General features: G+C 40.1%; 1 protein-coding gene across 2 annotated transcripts in view; it reads left to right on the plus strand.

Moving 5' to 3' along the window:
- The window catches only part of LIFR (LIF receptor subunit alpha), a gene marked incomplete at both ends in the record, with an annotated part of 97,068 nt that extends 78,840 nt beyond the window's left edge, over nucleotides 1–18,228 (plus strand). Inside the window, 8 exons of one of the 2 annotated variants that reach the window (XM_079702199.1) lie at nucleotides 4,124–4,337; nucleotides 6,599–6,778; nucleotides 9,480–9,581; nucleotides 10,160–10,327; nucleotides 14,323–14,484; nucleotides 15,405–15,498; nucleotides 17,144–17,222; nucleotides 17,605–18,228. In XM_079702199.1, coding sequence (XP_079558325.1) covers nucleotides 4,124–4,337; nucleotides 6,599–6,778; nucleotides 9,480–9,581; nucleotides 10,160–10,327; nucleotides 14,323–14,484; nucleotides 15,405–15,498; nucleotides 17,144–17,222; nucleotides 17,605–18,228 — 1,623 coding nt within the window. The remainder of the gene's footprint in view (nucleotides 1–4,123; nucleotides 4,338–6,598; nucleotides 6,779–9,479; nucleotides 9,582–10,159; nucleotides 10,328–14,322; nucleotides 14,485–15,404; nucleotides 15,499–17,143; nucleotides 17,223–17,604) is intronic. The other variant, XM_079702198.1, reaches the window with a different exon arrangement.
- Nucleotides 18,229–18,588: the final 360 nt, after the last annotated feature.

An 18,588-nucleotide genomic window follows, 5' to 3' on the forward strand; every position in this document is an offset into this window, starting at 1 on the left:
TGGTCTGAGAAGATCCCACATGCCGCGGAGCACCTAGGCCTGTGAGCCACAACTACTGAGCCTGTGCATCTGGAGCCTGTGCCCTGCAACAAGAGAGGCCGCGACAGTGAAAGGCCTGTACACTGTGATGAAGAGTGGCCACCGCTTGCCACAACTAGAGAAAGCCCTTGCACAGAAACGAAGACCCAGCACAGCCAAAAATAAATAAATAAATAAATAAATAAAAGTTTCTCTTTAAAAAAAAAAAAATATATATATATATATGAACAGGACAAACACAAGCACTGAAATTGAAAATGTGATTAAAAATCTTCCAGCAGACAAAAGCCCAGGACCAGATGGCTTCACAGGCGAATTCTATCAAACATTTAGAGAAGAGCTAACACCGGTCCTCAAGCTCTTCCAAAATATTGCAGAGGGAGGAGCACTCCGAAACAGATTCTACGAGGCCACCAACACCCTGATACCAAAACCAGACAAAGATGTCACAAAGAAAGAAAACTACAGGCCAGTATCACTGATGAGCATCGATACAAAAATCCTCAACAGGGCTTCCCTGATGGCGCAGTGGTTGAGAGTCCGCCTGCCGATGCAGGGGACACGGGTTCGTGCCCCGGTCTGGGAAGATTCCACATGCCGCGGAGCGGCTGGGCCCGTGAGCCATGGCCGCTGAGCCTGCGCATCCGGAGCCTGTGCTCCGCAACGGGAGAGGCCACAACAGTGAGAGGCCCGCGTACAGCAAAAAAAAAAAAAAAAAAATCCTCAACAAAATACTAGCAAACAGAATCCAACAGCACATTAAAAGGATCATACACCATGATCAAGTGGGTTTCGTCCCAGGAGTGCAAGGATTCTTCAATAACGCAAATCAATCATCGTGACAAACCATATTAACACATTGAAGGAGAAAAACCGTATAATCATCTCAATAGATGCAGAAAAAGCTTTTAACAAAATTCAACACCCGTTTATGATAAAAAACCCTCCAGAAAGTCGGCATAGAGGGAACTTTCCTCAACATAATAAAGGCCATATATGACAAACCCACAGCCAACATCGTTCCCAATGGTGAAAAACTGAAACTGTTTCCTCTAAGATCAGGAACAAGACAAGGTTGTCCACTCTCACAACTATTATTCAACATAGTTTTGGAAGTTTTAGCCACAGCAGTCAAAGAAGAAAAAGAAATAAAAGAATCCAAATTGGAAAAGAAGAAGTAAAGCTGTCACTGTTTGCAGATGACATGTTACTATACATAGAGAATCCTAAAGGTGCTGCCAGCAAACTACTAGAGCTAATCAATGTATCTGGTAAAGTAGCAGGATACAAAATTAATGCACAGAAATCTCCTGCATTCCTATACACTAATGATGAAAAATCTGAAAGAGAAATTAAGGAAACACTCCCATATACCACTGCAACAAAAAGAATAAAATACCTAGGAATAAATTTGCCTAAGGAGGCAAAAGACCTATATGCAGAAAACTATAAGACACTGATGAAAGAAGTTAAACATGATACAAACAGATGGAGAGATATACCATGTTCTTGGATTGCAAGAATCAACATTGTGAAAATGACTCTACTACCCAAAGCAATCTACAGATTCATTGCAATCCCTATCAACCTACCAAGGGCATTTTTCACAGAACCAGAACAAAAAATTTCACAATTTGTGTAGAAACACAAAAGATCCCGAATAGCCAAAGCAATCTTGAGAAAGAAAAACGGAGCTGGAGGAATCAGGCTCCCTGACTTCAGACTATACTACAAAGCTACAGTAATCAAGACAGTATGGTACTGGCACAAAAACAGAAATATAGATCAATGGAACAGGATAGAAAGCCCAGAGATAACCCCATGCACATACGGTCACCTTATTTTTGATAAAAGAGGCAAGAACATACAATGGAGAAAAGACAGCCTCTTCAATAAGTGGTGCTGGGAAAACTTGACCAGCTACATGTAAAAGAATGAAATTAGAACGCTCCCTAACACCATATACAAAAATAAGCTCAAAATGGATTAAAGACCTAAATGTAAGTCCAGAGACTATAAAACTCTTAGAAGAAAACATAGGCAGAACACTCTGTGACATAAATCACAGCAAGATCCTTTTTGACCCACCTCCTAGAGAAATGGAAATTAAAACAAAAATGAACAAATTGGACCTAATGAAACTTAAAAGCTTTTGCACAGCAAAGGAAACCATAAACAAGATATAAAGACAACCCTCAGAATGGGAGAAAATATTTGCAAATGAAGCAACTGACAAAAGATTAATCTCCAAAATTCACAGGCAGCTCATGCAGCTCATTATCAAAAAAACAAACAACCCAATCCAAAAATGGGCAGAAGACCTAAACAGACATTTCTCCAAAGAAGATAAACAGATTTTCAACAAACACATGATAGGATGCTCAACATCACTAATCATTAGAGAAATGCAAATCAAAACTACAATGAGGTATCACCTCACACCAGTCAGAATGGCCATCATCAGAAAATCTACAAGCAATAAATGCTGGAGAGTGTGTGGCGAAAAGGGAACCCTATTGCACTGTTGGTAGGAATGTAAATTGATACAGCCACTATGGAGAACAGTATGGAGGTTCCTTAGAAAACTAAAAATAGAACTACCATATTACCCAGCAATCCCATTGCTGGGCATACCCTGAGAAAACTATAATTGAAAGGGTCATGTACCACAGTGTTCATTGCTGCTCTGTTTACAATAACCAGGACATGGAAGCAACCTAAGTGTCCACTGACAGATGAATAGATAAAGAAGATGTGGCACATATATACAATGGAATATTACTAAGCCATAAAAGGAAATGAAATTGAGTTATTTGTAGTGAGGTGGATGGACCTAGAGTCTGTTATACATAGTGAAGTAAGTCAGAAAGAGAAAAACAAATACCGTATGTGAACACATCTGTATGGAATCTTAAAAAAAAAATGTTTCTGAAGAGCCTAGGGGCAGGAGAGGAATAAAGACACAGACGTTGAGAACGGACTTGAGGACATGGGGAAGGGGAAGCGTAAGCTGGGACGAAGTGAGAGAGTGGCATGGACATATATTCACTACCAATTGTAAAATAGATGGCTAGTGGTAAGCAGCCACGTAGCACAGGGAGATCAGCTCGGTGCTTTGTGACCACCTGAAGGGGTGAGATAGGGAGGGTGGGAGGGAGAAGCAAGAGAGAGGAGATATGGGGATATATGTATATGTATAGGTGATTCATTTTGTTATAAAGCAGAAACTAACACCATTGTAAAGTAATTATACTCCAATAAAGATGTTAAACATTCAAACATTTTTTTTTCCTTTTATCCAGTAAGTCCAATTTTGGGAACTCACATTAAAGGATTAATCCTAGCTATGAAAAATAAATGTTGCACCAAAAGATTCATTTTAGTATTGCGAAAAATTGGGAACAACTTAAATTTCACTTATTTAAGGAATATTCAAGTAAAGTGATAAAAATGCTACATGAAATATAAAGCTATTAAAATGTATATAACTGTATTATGGACAGGTTTTTATTATAGAAGAGTGAAAAAATGTAAATTGTATAGCATGATTGAAACAATTTTAATAAAAATCTCCATCTAGGAAAACAACTTGAAGGAAATATCACAAGGTAAGAGTATTTAAGAGATGGGAATATGGGAGATTTTTCTTGCTTTCTTCCAACTTTTTAGTATTTGCCACGTTTTCTATAATGAGCAAGTACTCCTTTAAAATGAGAAAGCAATAACTGTTTAAAAAAACATGATGCCATACTTTTTAATATTTTATTTTTTAAGTAGAAAAATGTTGCTCATCACTCCTTTTAGTTTACTTCTGAGAAATATGAGGCTAAATATTTTGTTACTTAATTTTTATATTTCTGTGTGCTCTTGCTGCTTACAGCAGGTGTAGTGTTTCTTCAGAATCACTTTCCTGATTTATCTCAGTGGAGTTTAAATCTGTGTTGTGCACTGTTAACGACTTCATCTTTTCTAACATTACTTTGTTAGGATTAGCAGTGTTCAGTTTAGACACGATGGCCTTGCCTTGTCATGTAATCACTCCTCGCACGTTTTTATAACAGAATTTATTTTTCTGTTTTTGTAGCCTTTACCCATTAATGAAGCTAATGGAAAAATACTTTCCTATAATGTATCATGTTCGTCAGACGAAGAAACACAGTCCCTTTCTGAAATTCCTGATCCTCAACATAAGGCAGAAATACAACTTGATAAAAGTGACTACATCATCAGTGTGGTGGCAAAAAATTCTGTGGGCTCATCACCGCCTTCTAAAATAGCTAGTATGGAAATTCCAAATGGTGAGTACTTAAGATAAAAGTAATATATAAGAACAAGAAATTAAGGTGCAACATTTGGAAGGTGTTGCTTGCTCTCATGAATGTCAGCTTTCTTCTCATATACCCTGCTGCTGCTGATATGTAAGGAGGAACAGGCAGATTAATGTCACGTATTGATGTTGAGAGGCAGCAGTCATTAGTATTGACTTGAAGCATCTACACGGATGGATAAAATATTACTAAACCCAGTTACTTTAACACGTAATGTTGTAGAGTTATGGTAGTGGATATTACTCTTAGAAATATCTTAACAGTTTATTCAGATACCATTTTCACATATCTCCCCAAGACCATGACAGTTGATACTTACGTCAGCTGGGCTATTTTCAAACTGTCAGGCAGGAACAAATACTCATTTTAAATGGCAGCTCTGTTGATAAGGCATTCTTTATTAATAGGACTCCTTTATTGATAAGAAATTCTTCTTAAAGTCTAAATTAGATCTTCAGTGTAAGCTTTAAGAAAACAACTGCAGTGTAATTTTAAAATTCCTTAGTGCCCCCCCTGTAAATTTGATGGATTACCAGTGACTAGTCCATTCCTCCTTAGCTGCCTTGACAGCTTTTTGAGTCGCAAGTTTTCAGTGGCCACTCCTGCCTCTTCTCCTAGTTAACTCCTCTTCTGAGTCATTCCCTTGTCCCCCTTGCTATCCCACCCTAATATGGGAGCACCTTTCTATGACTACCCACTCGGAGAGGCAGAAAAATTGGTCCAGTTTGGGTCCTAAGTATCTTCCCAGTACTTGCTTGAGGTAGTGTCTTACTGCTTGTTATGTAACTGGTTCTTCATTTCAGTCAGTTGTGGGCACATCAGAAGGAAGGAATTGGGGACACACCGTACATTCTGAGACACACAATATCGTCCAGAGCCCAGGTATCAGTGCATACCGGAGAAGAGAGGTCTGCAGGTAGTGGTATGGAGTCAAAAGAAAGAAAAGGGAGAGAGATGTGAACGCCCATAGCAAGATAACCTGCTGATTTAAATTAGGTATTTAATGGCTCTCGCTATGTTACCTTTTAATTCAAGAACTATGTTCCTACCTTTTCTGTGTGTCCGTCAGGACACAGTAATTTACAGAACTAACAATGGTCTGGCTATCAGCTTTCAGACAGTTACTGCAGCTCAGAACAAATCATTTTTCCTTGAGGATTTCCCGAGTCAGAGGCCTTGCAGCCTCAGCGCAGGTTACCTTGTGGATTTTTAGTCACATTGAGTCAAGAAGTTGTCATATCCAAAGTCTTCTGCATTCCCAGCCAAGTTGTTGTCTTGTGTCCAGTAGTAGTTGCTTATGAATGCAAATTTTGTTCAAAAAACCTTTCCATGGCTTTTTACTGAACGCTTAAATATACATCAGTTAGAGAAATTACTTCTTTCCCCTATTTCTTGGAAAATTTCCCTCTCCCTTTGGCCACGCTGCCCTAACCCATGCTAATTCCTCACCCCCAACCTTGGGCCTCCCTTATCGCCTAGGCTGAGATCTGGCAGGATGAGGAAGCCAAACCTCAGCACGGCCCCCTTCTGCCAGCCTCTGCACCTCACCCATCCGTGCTCGCGGATGCTTTCCCCTCTCTGCCCACACTGACCATCCCACCCCACCCCACCCCACAGCATTTCATCACTGTCCTGTCTCCACAATGCCTTCAGCCCACCCATGGGGGTAACAGTCTCCCTTGAAAGGAAGAGAGGGGCTGGCCCACCCACTCATTCACTGCATGTCATCGTGCTCCTGCTTTGCATGGCCTGTGCTCAGGGCTGGAGTTGCAGGCACAAGCCCCCGTCTGCCCTCGTGGAGCTCATACCCACAGTGGACGAGGAGACGGGGGATTCTGACACCCACGCATGTTCTTCACCAGCCTCCCGCCTGCCTCTCCCCCCACCCCCGAGCTGCCATGCCACCCCCTAGTGCCTGTATTCCCCCTGCCTCATCCTTCATGGCTCTTGATCCTCGTGTCCCGGCTCAGTTATGTCACTGCCTGATCCTAGGTGCTTTTTCATTGTTTTTTTTTCCCAGCTGCTGAGTTAATATATATGCACAGGTAATTGCCATCGTTAAAACGAAAACAACAGAGCAGCACTTCTAACTTTGCTAAAGGTTTATCTAGTTTAGCACTATTTTGCAATGTCTGCACGGTGAAGTGATTTTTATAACTCTTGCCCATTTTCATGAGATTTACTTTAAAACATTATTTTTAACACTGGTAAAATATCCTTCTTTCTTGAAGATGATCTCAAAATAGAGCAGGCTGTTGGAATGGGAAATGGGATTCTGCTCGCTTGGAATTATGACCCCAACGTGACCTGTGACTATGTAATTAAATGGTGTAACTCATCTCGGTCTGAACCCTGTCTCATGGACTGGAAAAAAGTCCCTTCAAACAGCACTGAAACTGTAATAGAATCTGGTGAGTGTCTCACAATTAAAGTTTTTTAAAGATAATTTTTAAATTTACTTTTTATTGGGGTAATGTTGGTTTACAACATTATGTAAGTTTCATGTGTTCACCATGATGTTTCTACTTCCGTATACACTACAGCATGCTCCCCACCAAAAAAAAATATTTTTAAAAAGAGCAACATACGGAGTGACTGGTTGCAATGCAGTGACTGTTCCCCTCACCACTGGGCTGGGTGTGGATTGGTTTAACTTTTCTGGAAGGCAGTTTGTGGCAGTATGTGTGTGAAACGACTCATAGGCTTTGATCTAGTCATTACTGGTCTAGGAGTTTATTCTAAGAAATAATCCGAGGGCAGCACAGATTTACACCTGAGTGTTCAACACAGCATTATTTATCATTGTAATGACGTCACTCACCATCCTTTTGCCCTTGTTTGCCCAGGGCCCAGGTTACTGAGCACAAAGGACTTGCAGCCGTTCCCATGTACCCTGATGTAGGGCGTGCGGGGGGGCGGGGCACGGGCGTGGCAGGGAAGGGGCAGCTCCCAGTGCCTGACTGCTCAGGAGCCGCGAGCCCCGCACGGTGGGCTGCCCTTGAGATGACGCAACCAGGAGGGGTATGTGGTAACCTACAGGCTGAACCAGCCTTGACCTTTGGAATTCTGGCCCTCTCTCCACCATCACTGTTCCTTCTGAGTAACTGGTGAGAGTGGATTGTGCCTTTACCTGTGGGAATTCTGGAACCAGTTGGTAGTGAAGCTTCTTGACGTCATTCCCGCTCTCGGTTCTCCCTCATGTTAGTGAAGTTCAGGCGAGCAAGCGGCTGCTGATCCCGTCCCTCCAGAGAACACGTTCCACTCGTCTACTTTGCTCACTGTCAGATGGTGCAGATGAGTCCCAGTCATTGGATTCCTACATGTGGCTTCAGATTATTTTCCAGTTCTACTTGGAATACAGCCAAACTCCTTCACGTGAATAACTAGCCAATGACTTGATGGTAGCCTTTATCCTTTTTACAGCTGACGTCACTAACCAGCAACATGTGTAGCTGCCTGAGCCTTACACAGTTGTAGTGTACTCTGTATAAATTCTGAGCCCTCTTGCCTCCTTTCTCACCTGGGCTTTGAGAATAATGAGAATGGACTGGGGCAGGGTGGAGTGATGTGAAGAGGCGTCTCTTTAGATGGAATATCTGGGATGTGTGTTTAAGCTGAGACCTGTAGGATGAAAAGGAGCACTTTTGATGCTGAGGCAGGTGAACAAAGGCCCTGTAGTGGCTCAGAAGACAAAGGCTCCGAGAAGTTGGGTAACTTGCCCAAGGTCACGAAACTAGTATGTGATCACACCAGGATTTAACTTTAAAGCAATTCAGAGCTTTAAGTGACTGGGGATTTTGTCTCTTATTTGTTGCTGCTAGGACAGGGTGTGGCCAAACCCTGCACGTTTCCTGTTCCTTTCTTATTCAGTCACCCACTCTTTCAACTATCCTCTCTCTTTTACGATCTCAAAACACATTCCTGATGCTCTAACCCCTCAGGCTTTTTCTTTTTCAGGCGGAAGAACCTTATAGAATACTGGTATGCATAACCATAATATAAAGCTAGGTACAGATTTACTAACATACATGTGGTGTAAAATCAGAACCTCAAGTATACTTGTCCCCCCCCAGAAAAAGTTGCAGAGTGATTTTAGAGGTAACCATCTCACTTTTGAGCCTGAAGACCACTGGTGTTCTGATTCCGAGAGCAAGTGCTTTAACCACACTAGAATAATTGTATTCCACAAATTAAATGCAATCCCATAGGCTGCCATTTTTCCCCCAGGCAGTGTCTTTTTCCTTGATCACTGCAGGTGAGCTACTAAGTACCCTTCAAGGCTCTGTTCAAATATCACTTCCTGGTGGCTTTTTCTGATCTTCTTAGGCTCACTTGGTCCCTCATTGAAGGAGCCACAGGCTCTGTGATAGATCCCTCTAGTCTAACACAGGGTCTTATGGTTACCCCTCCTCATCTGTCCTGCCACCTCTCTGCCAACTGCTCCAGGCCAGGGGCCTTGTTATATATCCACCTCTGTGGTCCTAACACTTACACGTTGCATTGTATCGAGGAGGCATTTAAAAGTGATTAACTTGGATCGAAGTTATGGTGCTTCTCTTGTATGTCTTATGGAGTTAACTCAAGGGCACTAAATGCTGATGCTGTAAAGAGGAATAGACTCTATGGCCCATTTCCTTTAACACTGAAGTGTCCAAGTAGAGTGGACATTTTAGTATCTGCTTCTTGGAACAAGGGAAGAGCAGTGGGTTCTTTCCAACCCACAAATAACACTAGTTAGTGAAGGGCTTTTTCAGAGGCATGACATGGGCCTGGGATTGGTTAGAAAACTGACCTTAGACCAAATCTGGGAAGAAGTTGTCATTGCTTAATTTGAAGGAACAAAATGAAAGCCTTGATTACCATTTTTTCCCTTCAAGGTGATGTCATGTTATAATACTAAACTTTTCATTACAATAGAAGTGAGTTTAATTTTTGCTGAGTCAGTTTTCACTCTGAATATTTACCAATTTTGAAAATGTGGATTTTCTGTAACCTTTTTAAAATTAGTTTTGGAAATTTCAAAGTGAGTTATTATAAATTTTATATTTCTAAAATAGATAATTCATAGTAATATGTACTTAGGAACGTTTACTGGTTGTGTTCATCTTATAGATCAGTTTCGACCAGGTGTAAGGTACAATTTTTTCGTGTATGGGTGCAGAAATCAAGGATATCAATTACTACGTTCTATAATTGGATATGTAGAAGAATTGGGTAAGTTAAATGGGTAAGTTTTCTTAGAGTTCAAGGTAATATGAGAAGTTATAAAACAACATCAGTTTTAAGATTGAATTCTAAAAATAGATTGAATTGAGATGTTTATTAGTTCAAGGAAGAAAAATAATTTGTATGATAACTGTAAAATTATTTATAGTTACTTTTCATTTGTTTAATGTTTATGTTTCATAATTTTACTGTTGTCATTAAGAAAATTAAATCTTAATTTGGATGTCAAAAATACTTAATTTACACTTATACAAACTTTTAAGACTATTAACTTATTCAAGACTATCAGTAAAGAGGGGAAATATTAGTAAAGCCTATTCTAGTAGCCATTTAAAAATTTTGCATAGGTTACCTCCCTAGATATGTTTTATGTCTGAAAGTTGTAAGTTCTGCCTTTGTATCTTCACATCAAAAGTGCTTGTGATAATATCTGTGAAAGTTTATGATTAAATAAAGTTCTAATTACAAGTTTAGCTATTTTTGAGGCTAGAAATCTCATTAAACCTTAATGTCTTGCTCTGTATTAGTAAACCCTCCTTTAGCTATTGACTTTTTTCCTTTTACAGCTCCAATTGTTGCACCAAATTTTACTGTTGAGGATACGTCTGCAGATTCGATATTAGTGAAATGGGAAGAAATTCCTGTGGAAGAGCTTAGAGGCTTTTTAAGAGGGTATTTATTTTACTTTGAAAAAGGAGAGAGAGACACATCTAAGATGAGGGTTTTGGAATCGGGTAAGTAAATTACTAGAATAAGTATACTGTTTCTTAGAAGTTCTTTATTAACTACAAAAAAAAAAAAAGAGGAGGAAAGAAAAAAAAGAAGTAAAGAAGCTACTGAGTAGTTTATACAGATTTCCAGAACGCTCTGAAAAATAAGGAAGTGAAAATGCAGTCATTTGATGAATATGAGATTTTTAAGATTTTATTATGTGATCAATGGCATGTAGTCTTTCAGAAATCATTTAAATCATTTATTCTGAGGCCTTTGATCATGAGCCCTACAGGACAGAGAGTATCTCTTTCTAATCTTGCATGATCCATAACATAGCATCTTATGAAGGTTATTTTTTTTTACAAAAAAAAAAGGTCTGGGCTTCCCTGGTGGCACAGTGGTTGAGAGTCCGCCTGCCGATGCAGGGGATACGGGTTCATGCCCTGGTCTGGGAAGATCCCACATGCCACGGAGCGGCTGGGCCCGTGAGCCATGTCCACTGAGCCTGCGTGTCCGGAGCCCATGCTCCGCAACGAGAGAGGCCACGACAGTGAGAGGCCCGCGTACCACAAAAAAAAAAAAAAAAAAAAAAAAAGGTCTTCCTGTACTTATACTAATGGAAGAGAAAACTCAGGAACCTAAAGAATGGCTTCAGAGTCTCCTTTTAGCTGACAAAGAGCCATCCACACAGTTAGCCACAACCTTAATGAGCTAGGAAACTTAATTGACTTGATTGGGGATGTGTGTATCTATTAAATCTTAAAAAGTACAGTTAGTCCTTGACAAGTGGTAAGTGTATGTCCACAGACCTTTGAGAATCCTCAAATTTACAAATACAGAAATGTTTGTGCAGACTTTGGGCTTTAAACCCTAAGTTACAATTCTGTTGGAAGCCAGATGCTTTTTATTCATGGCTGAACAACACAAACGTATCATCTCTTCAATTTGAGAGCTTTTATTTTCCTTAATGACCTTTCCTTGGAAAGAAACCATTTTAATTATAATATTTTATGCCTGAGAAGTAGAGAACAACAACGCCACAGGGAGATGCTGACCAACTGGGCATTAGCTTAGTCACGTCCCGAGAGCAGCTGCGTAAACATGAGCCTCCCACAGACCACTAAGTTCTGCATTTCCTGAACCTTCAAAGTTGAGGGAAACCCTAAATATCAGATTCTGCAAACATCCAGACTCTAGTGTAATTTCCCTCAGGTGCTCAGAAAGTTTACACTTGAACCAGTTAAAATTCTAACATGTAGACTTCTAGTTAGGGTGGATTGGTCACTAAAGTTAGAGCAAAGTAGAGAAAAAAACAACAACAATGCATAAAGCCACAAAGACACAGAGAACTGGAGAGGCACAAAAGAGGATTTGGAAACACTGGGTGTGGAAGTGGGCCGAGTGACCTAGAGGAGTGGAGGGCGGGGCAGTCTAGGTGGACAGTTGGGCATCAGTGAGAAGTAACTTGGTTCATCCTGCAGCGCCAGAAGTGGAGTCCAAGGGTTAGGATGAATCTGGGCTGGACAGCGGGAGTTGATTGTAAGTCTGTAAGGAGCAGGTAGAACCCCCAAGTCCTACACCAGCTTCATGTAGCTCACGTGAGTGCTGTCTCCCCTGCATGAGAACAAGAGGTTTATCCTGGACCAGTGAGCTTCCAGACAAGGGACACTAGCAAACCGTGGGACTCTCCCTCTTCCTCCTTCCCACCTGCTTAATAGGACATCTTCAGCTAGGCCTGTTTTCTGGGCAGGACATGAGAGGATTAGAGTAAGTGGTTCCTGAGGAAAGACATAAAAGATGCTGATATTTGGGAGATTATCCCAGTGAAAAGCCAGGAACCCACCTGGTCATTCCTCATCCATGATATAAGTGAAGCCCACCCCCCAGTAAACCCCACCTGTGTACACCAGGCTTTCAGTGAGCCTTTTAGTGGCTCACTCTCGAACATGACGAGCAGCCAGGGATAACCAGATGATTGAGAAAGCTTCTAACCTGAAAGACAGACACCAGGAGAAACCAGAGGAAATGGATGCAATGTGGGAAAACAGAGAAATCTAAAACAAAACTATGCTTGGATAGTTGACGTATACTGTATTAATTGAAAAGACATGATGTTATAAAAAGGAACAAACAGAAGACAGTTAAGAATTCCTCGGAATTAAAAATGTGATCAATGAAATTTTTAAGGAATTAAATACAAGTGGAGAAATTAAATGAAAAATGGGGAAATTCTTCTGAAAATGAGAGAAAGGCAAAGGAGAAGACTTGGAGGTAAAAGATTAGAAAGTTGGAGTTTGAGTCAAAGACCTGCACTGTCCTCCTTTATAAGAGTTCTGTTAAGAGAGAAGAGTGGAATGGAGAGAAGGAAATTATCAAAGTAATAGCACAAGAAAAACATTTCCCAAAACTGGAAGACCTCAGTATATACAGTGAAAGGTGCCATTAAACACACAGTAAAATAAATAGAGAAAAAGATCTATGCTGAAGTATGTCACCCTGAATTTTCAGAGCACCTGATATATAAAGAAAAAATCCTAGAAACAATCAGAAAAGCATCTCTTGTGCAAGGATCAAGAATAAGAATGGTAGCAGGCCTCTCAACAGTGTACCAGATACTAGAAGATATCACAGCTACATCTTCAAAATACTGAGTGAGAATTATTTTCAACCTAAAATTCTGTACTCAGCCAATCTATCTACAGATGCAGTAGTATCTGTACTACTATCTATGAGTGTAGAATGAAGACATTTTTAGACATGGAAGGCTGCACATATTACTTCCCCCATGTATCCCTTCTCCAGAAGCTCCTAGAAGAGTGTGTGTCAATACGAGGAAATAGTGGGGCAGGGAGTTCTAGGATGAGAGCACCTAGAAGGCTTCCAGTCCAGAGCAGACGCCCCAGGAAGCAGCCTGGGGGGAGTGGGCAGCAGCTGGGGGAAGCAGCGGCCCTGGAATGTTGTTGTTTTGGACCACATGGAAACTTGTATGGAATATTCATTGGAGGGTGTTGGACGAATCAGTAATTGGTACATTAAGCAAATAAGGAAGAAAAGCAGTTATAACAACAGAAAAACAAGAAAGGAAATATGATCATATCAAGCAGTTTGTCTTAGGAGTCATTTGTATTTATATGATCATTACAATGTGAACACTGAAGTTACCAAATTTTTTGATGTTTCTCTATGAATGATGTGGGCTCGAGGGGAGAAGGGGTAGTGGTTGTGTGTTAGAACTAATGTCTAATATTTAAAAATCAAGCACTGCCAACTTAAGTTTATTTCAAGATATGGAAGTCAGTACCCAAAGAGACCGGTAACTTGATTTTGAAGTGATTGTTCGTGGTGGGGAAAGATGCTGGCAGGGAACTGCTACTTTTTGTTTTTAGCCATATAATATGATTTAGTTTTAAGCTATTAAACTGCATTCTTTTGGTTAAAATTTAAAAAATAATTTAATAATGTAAACAATTCTCCACATTTCCTTTCAAAATGGTTCAAGGGCGTCCTCTCTGATCTCTCATTTGAGAACTCAGATGCACTGCCTCGTTTCCTGCGTGGTTTGGAGCGATCTCTGTTGACTTATGATCTTGCTTCCTTGAGTTTCTTACTTGACTCACAGGCACGATCAGCCCGAGTGACAGTGTCGCTGCCCCAGTGCGTTTTGGTTGTGGTGGGTTTTCATGCTCTTAGTAAAAGAAAAAGAAGAGACTTTTATTGATTGCCTGCTATAGGCCAGGTATTGTTCTAGAGAATGTGCACGAAAACTTCACAGAGCCCTGAGAGCTAAGTCATGATATTCTGTTTCATAGTTAGAGAAACTCAGGTTCAGAGGCGTTTAAATAATAGGTACAGATAACATAGCTACTACCTGGCCGAGGTAGTACTTGAACATGGCTCTGGCTGGGCGACCAGCATTCAGACTCATTTAAAAAGGATGTGAATGTGACAGGTTTGAGTAACCATGTGATGAAAATGGTATAGAGATCAGTAATACTCTTCTTCACTTTAAAAATAGGTCGTTCTGACATAAAGGTTAAGAATATTACCGACATATCCCAGAAGACACTGAGAATCGCTGATCTTCAAGGTAAAACAAGTTACCATCTGGTCTTGCGAGCCTATACAGATGGAGGAATGGGGCCAGAGAAGAGCATGTTTGTGGTGACAAAGGAAAATTGTGAGTTAAATGTTGTCATCGAGTTGCTTTCCGAACTTAAGTGCATTGTGTTTCTAGTGATTTTTGTTTATATAGGAATGCCCCTTTTTAAAATTTCACATTTTGTTACACTTTTATAGTGGGTGGAGGGCAGTAATGAAAGGCCATGAGATGACTTCATATTTATTCTTACCAGTTATTGCCTAATGCGTACTTAAGAAATTAATGAATTAAGGGTACCTCTGAAGTCTAGAGTTCTGAATTCATGTTGAACTTATATAATGGTCAACTGGTTTAAAATTTTTTTACCCGAAATATTCTGTGATTTTTGACATATCCAGGGAAGAGTGTAAGAAATAGCCTTAAGAAAAAGCATAAAGCACAGCACTCATAAATTTGAGATGGAAAGTAGAGAAGAGTGATGGACTTGACTAGCTTGTCAACAGCAAACAACTTTCATTTGATCACGGGCTTATTCTCTAGCCCTGGGCTGGAGTTCATATATGCCGTTAAATAAAGGACCATGTGGAGATGGTTCTCAGCCGGGGGTGATTTTGCCTCCTAGGGGACAGTTGGCAGTGTCTGGTGACATTTTTGGTTGGTGCTACTGGTATCTGGTCATTAGAAGCCCAAGGATGCTGTTAAACTTCCTACAATGCATGTGACAGCCTCCTCCCTGCAAAGCACACAAGAAAGAAGTATCTGCCCTAAAATGTCAGTAGTGCCAAGGTAGAGAAACACTGCTCTGAAGAATTTAAGTGTTAGTATAAAAATTATTACAATACTTTTTAAGGTTATATTTTAATAGTTTTTCAGTTTCCCTGGAGCAGTTTGGATTTTTTCTTCAAATAATCTACTGACTTAAATATCTTATAATGCAAGTTTATTCTCTAGTTCATACTAAAAATGTTGACTTTATATCTGCAATATTCTCTTTTCAGCTGTGGCGTTGATTATTGCCATTCTCATCCCCGTGGCAGTGGCTGTCATTGTCGGAGTGGTAACGAGTATCCTTTGCTATCGGAAACGAGAATGGTAATGATTTACTCTTGCTGTTTTGTTCTTAAGGGCATGATTATTTACTTTATGTGTTAAAAAATAAGTACAACTTTTTGGTGGAAACAAGGTAGTAAAAAATATTTGTATTAGTCAGAATTAATATTGGAATTAATATTAGGCAAGAACATGGCACATTATTTAAAGGTTTTAAAATTAACAAAGTAAAAGTGTAAAATTTTCCCTACTATATTTACTAATTAAAGTAATAGCAGTTGGACTAAAAAATATTTATAGGCATAAATAGGTGAATAGCTATATGCAAGATTACATGTAGTTTAATGATTGAGGTATCACTTGTCCTGTTGACCTATTTAGAAAATCTGGTCATTTATTCAACAAATAAGAATGACCCCTCCCATGTGAAGGGGGACATAGTGGCAAACTAAATAGGAATGGCCATTAGAAGTATAGGATAGTGGGGAGGATGGACGTGAAACCCGTAAGCATTTAATAAATATATGGGTACAGACTGTGAGCGGGTGCTAGGAAGGGCACGGGCGGCAAGAGGAGAATAGCGGGGAATCACGTCACAGGAGGTGCTCAGGCTTCCCTGTGGACGTTCCACTGCAGCAGGGTCCCAAAGGGGAAGGAGAGGGAGAGAATGCGCCAGGCAGAGAGAATGGATTCTGTGAGGGCCCAGAAACTGGAAAGAGCTTGATCTTCTGGAGGAAGTGAGAAGTGTGTGTCTGGGTGCAGCAGCCGAGGGAGTGGTGTGAGCTGAGTGAGGTGAGGTAGGGTAAGCGCGGGGCTCGGGAGAGAGCGCCTCGTGGTCAGCCGGCGGGAGCTGCCCTGGGCTGGGCTTGTGGCACCTGGCTATGTCCATGCATAGACTGTCCTCACTGGCCTTAAAAATGCCGTCATTCATGATAAAGAAGAGAATGTACTCTAGCAATCCTGGCTTATAAATCAAAATAGTAACAGTTTAGAACCGTAGAATACCCTGTTTGGTAACCATTTTCTCATTACCCAAAATCACATTTTAAAAATGATTTCAATACAAAAAAAAAAGATAAAGTTAGGAGATAGTTTAGAAGTTAGAGCATTTCGGACTTATATTAACAACATTTCTTTTTCCTGCAGGAACTTCAAATAATAAAGGTTTTTAACAGCTATAAATGTGATAGGGCACTAAGCAAATTTCGTTCTTGTTTGTGTTTAGTTTTTGCTCAAGATTAATAGCCTTCCTTTTTCTGATAATCCAGAGCCTGTTTTGAGCAGTAGAGAACTACATAATGCAAACATGTTCCCAAGTAGTTGACTGCGCTGAATCCAGTCTGCAGTATGAATATTTTGGTCATGAGTAATGCCTGTATTTGACTTTTGACTTGATAGCACAATCACCATTTTAATTCTTTGCTTTCCATTTCCATAAGATACATAAGATACTGTAGTTCTAGGAATAGAAGTACTGTTTCTGCTTTTCAGATAGGAACCTCTCAGTGCATTATATTGAAAGCTCTAGTGACTGATCACGCTGAAAATGATCTTCCATTTTTATCTCAGATATTCATTAGAGTATTCATATGAAACATCAAAATAAGCCTGATAATTTATTAACTTATTTATTGTCTAATTGATAATCTTATCATTATTAAATGTACTTAATCATCTTTATTTAAAGGATTAAAGAAACCTTCTACCCTGATATTCCAAATCCAGAAAATTGTAAAGCTTTACAGTTTCAAAAGAGTGTCTGTGAGGTAATCCTTTATTTTCTTACGTTTACCTTTGAAGTACTGACTTCCTTTTTTTAGTTTTTTGTGAAAAGTTTTTAACATGTCAGTGTCATCCAGAGTAAAATGTATTGAGAAAATAGCGGTGCTTGAACATCTGCTGAACTTCTAAAATTATTAATTTTAAATTGTTTGTACATGGTCTTTTTTTCACTACTATTAAGACCAAGGAAAATACTGATACGTAGAAAAGAAAGTAGCTTTGCTCTAGTATGCACTACAGAATAGTAGAGACACATTTTTATAAGCAGCTGTGAAAAACAATATAAAACAATGCTTCTTTTTGTAGGAGAGGCATTGCAGCAGCTTTTCGTGGCATCCTAATCCCTGTTTTAAAACTTATTTCTAGGGAAACAACACTCTTAAAACATTGGAAATGAATCCTTGTACCCCAAATAATGTCGAGGTTCTGGAAACTCGATCAACAGTTCCTAAAATAGAAGATACAGAAATAATTTCTCCAGTAGCTGAGCGTCCAGAAGATAGCACTGATGTGCAACCGGAAAACCATGTGGTTGTATCCTATTGTCCACCGGTCATTGAGGAAGAGATAGTGAACCCAGGAGCGGATGAAGCCGGAGGGGCCTCACAAGTCATTTACATTGACATTCAGTCCATGTACCAGCCTCAGGCAAAACCAGAGGAAGAACCCGAAAATGACCCTGTAGTGGGGATGGGCTATAAGCCACAAATGCACCTCCTCGTTACTTCTACTGTAGAAGATCTGGCTGCAGATGATGATTTACACAAAACTGCAGGATACAGACCTCAGGCAAATGTAAATACTTGGAACTTAGTATCTCCAGACTCACCTAGGTCCACAGACAGCAACAGTGAAATTGTCTCTTTTGGAAGTCCATGCTCCATTAACTCCCGACAATTTTTGATTCCTCCTAAAGATGAAGATTCTCCTAAATCTAATGGAGGAGGCTGGTCCTTCACAAACTTTTTTCAGAACAAACCAAACGATTAACAGTGTCTCCCTGTCACTTCAGTCTACCATCTCAATGAGCTCCTGTTGCCGGGTCAGCACTGGGCGCCTTGGAGGGATCCTGTGAAGTGTTGCTAAGCCAGGTGGACTTCACTCATGCAAGTTACACTGAAAGCGTTAATGTGCTTCTGATGTGGTCTCAAAGCCAAAACACAGTAACTCCGAAATTCAGTCCACACAACTCACAGTTTGGAGCTATCTGTGATTCGAGCCAAAGAATTCTCACATTGCTTTACCTTTAGGAAGCATTTCAATAATGGATACTGCCTGGTCCATACGTGCAAAACAAATCCCACAGCAACTGTATTCTGTTTTGTTGTTCATCAGGTTTTCTCATGCATA

The sequence above is a fragment of the Hyperoodon ampullatus genome (genome assembly GCF_949752795.1).
Source record: "Hyperoodon ampullatus genome assembly, chromosome: 4".
NCBI lineage: Eukaryota > Metazoa > Chordata > Mammalia > Artiodactyla > Ziphiidae > Hyperoodon > Hyperoodon ampullatus.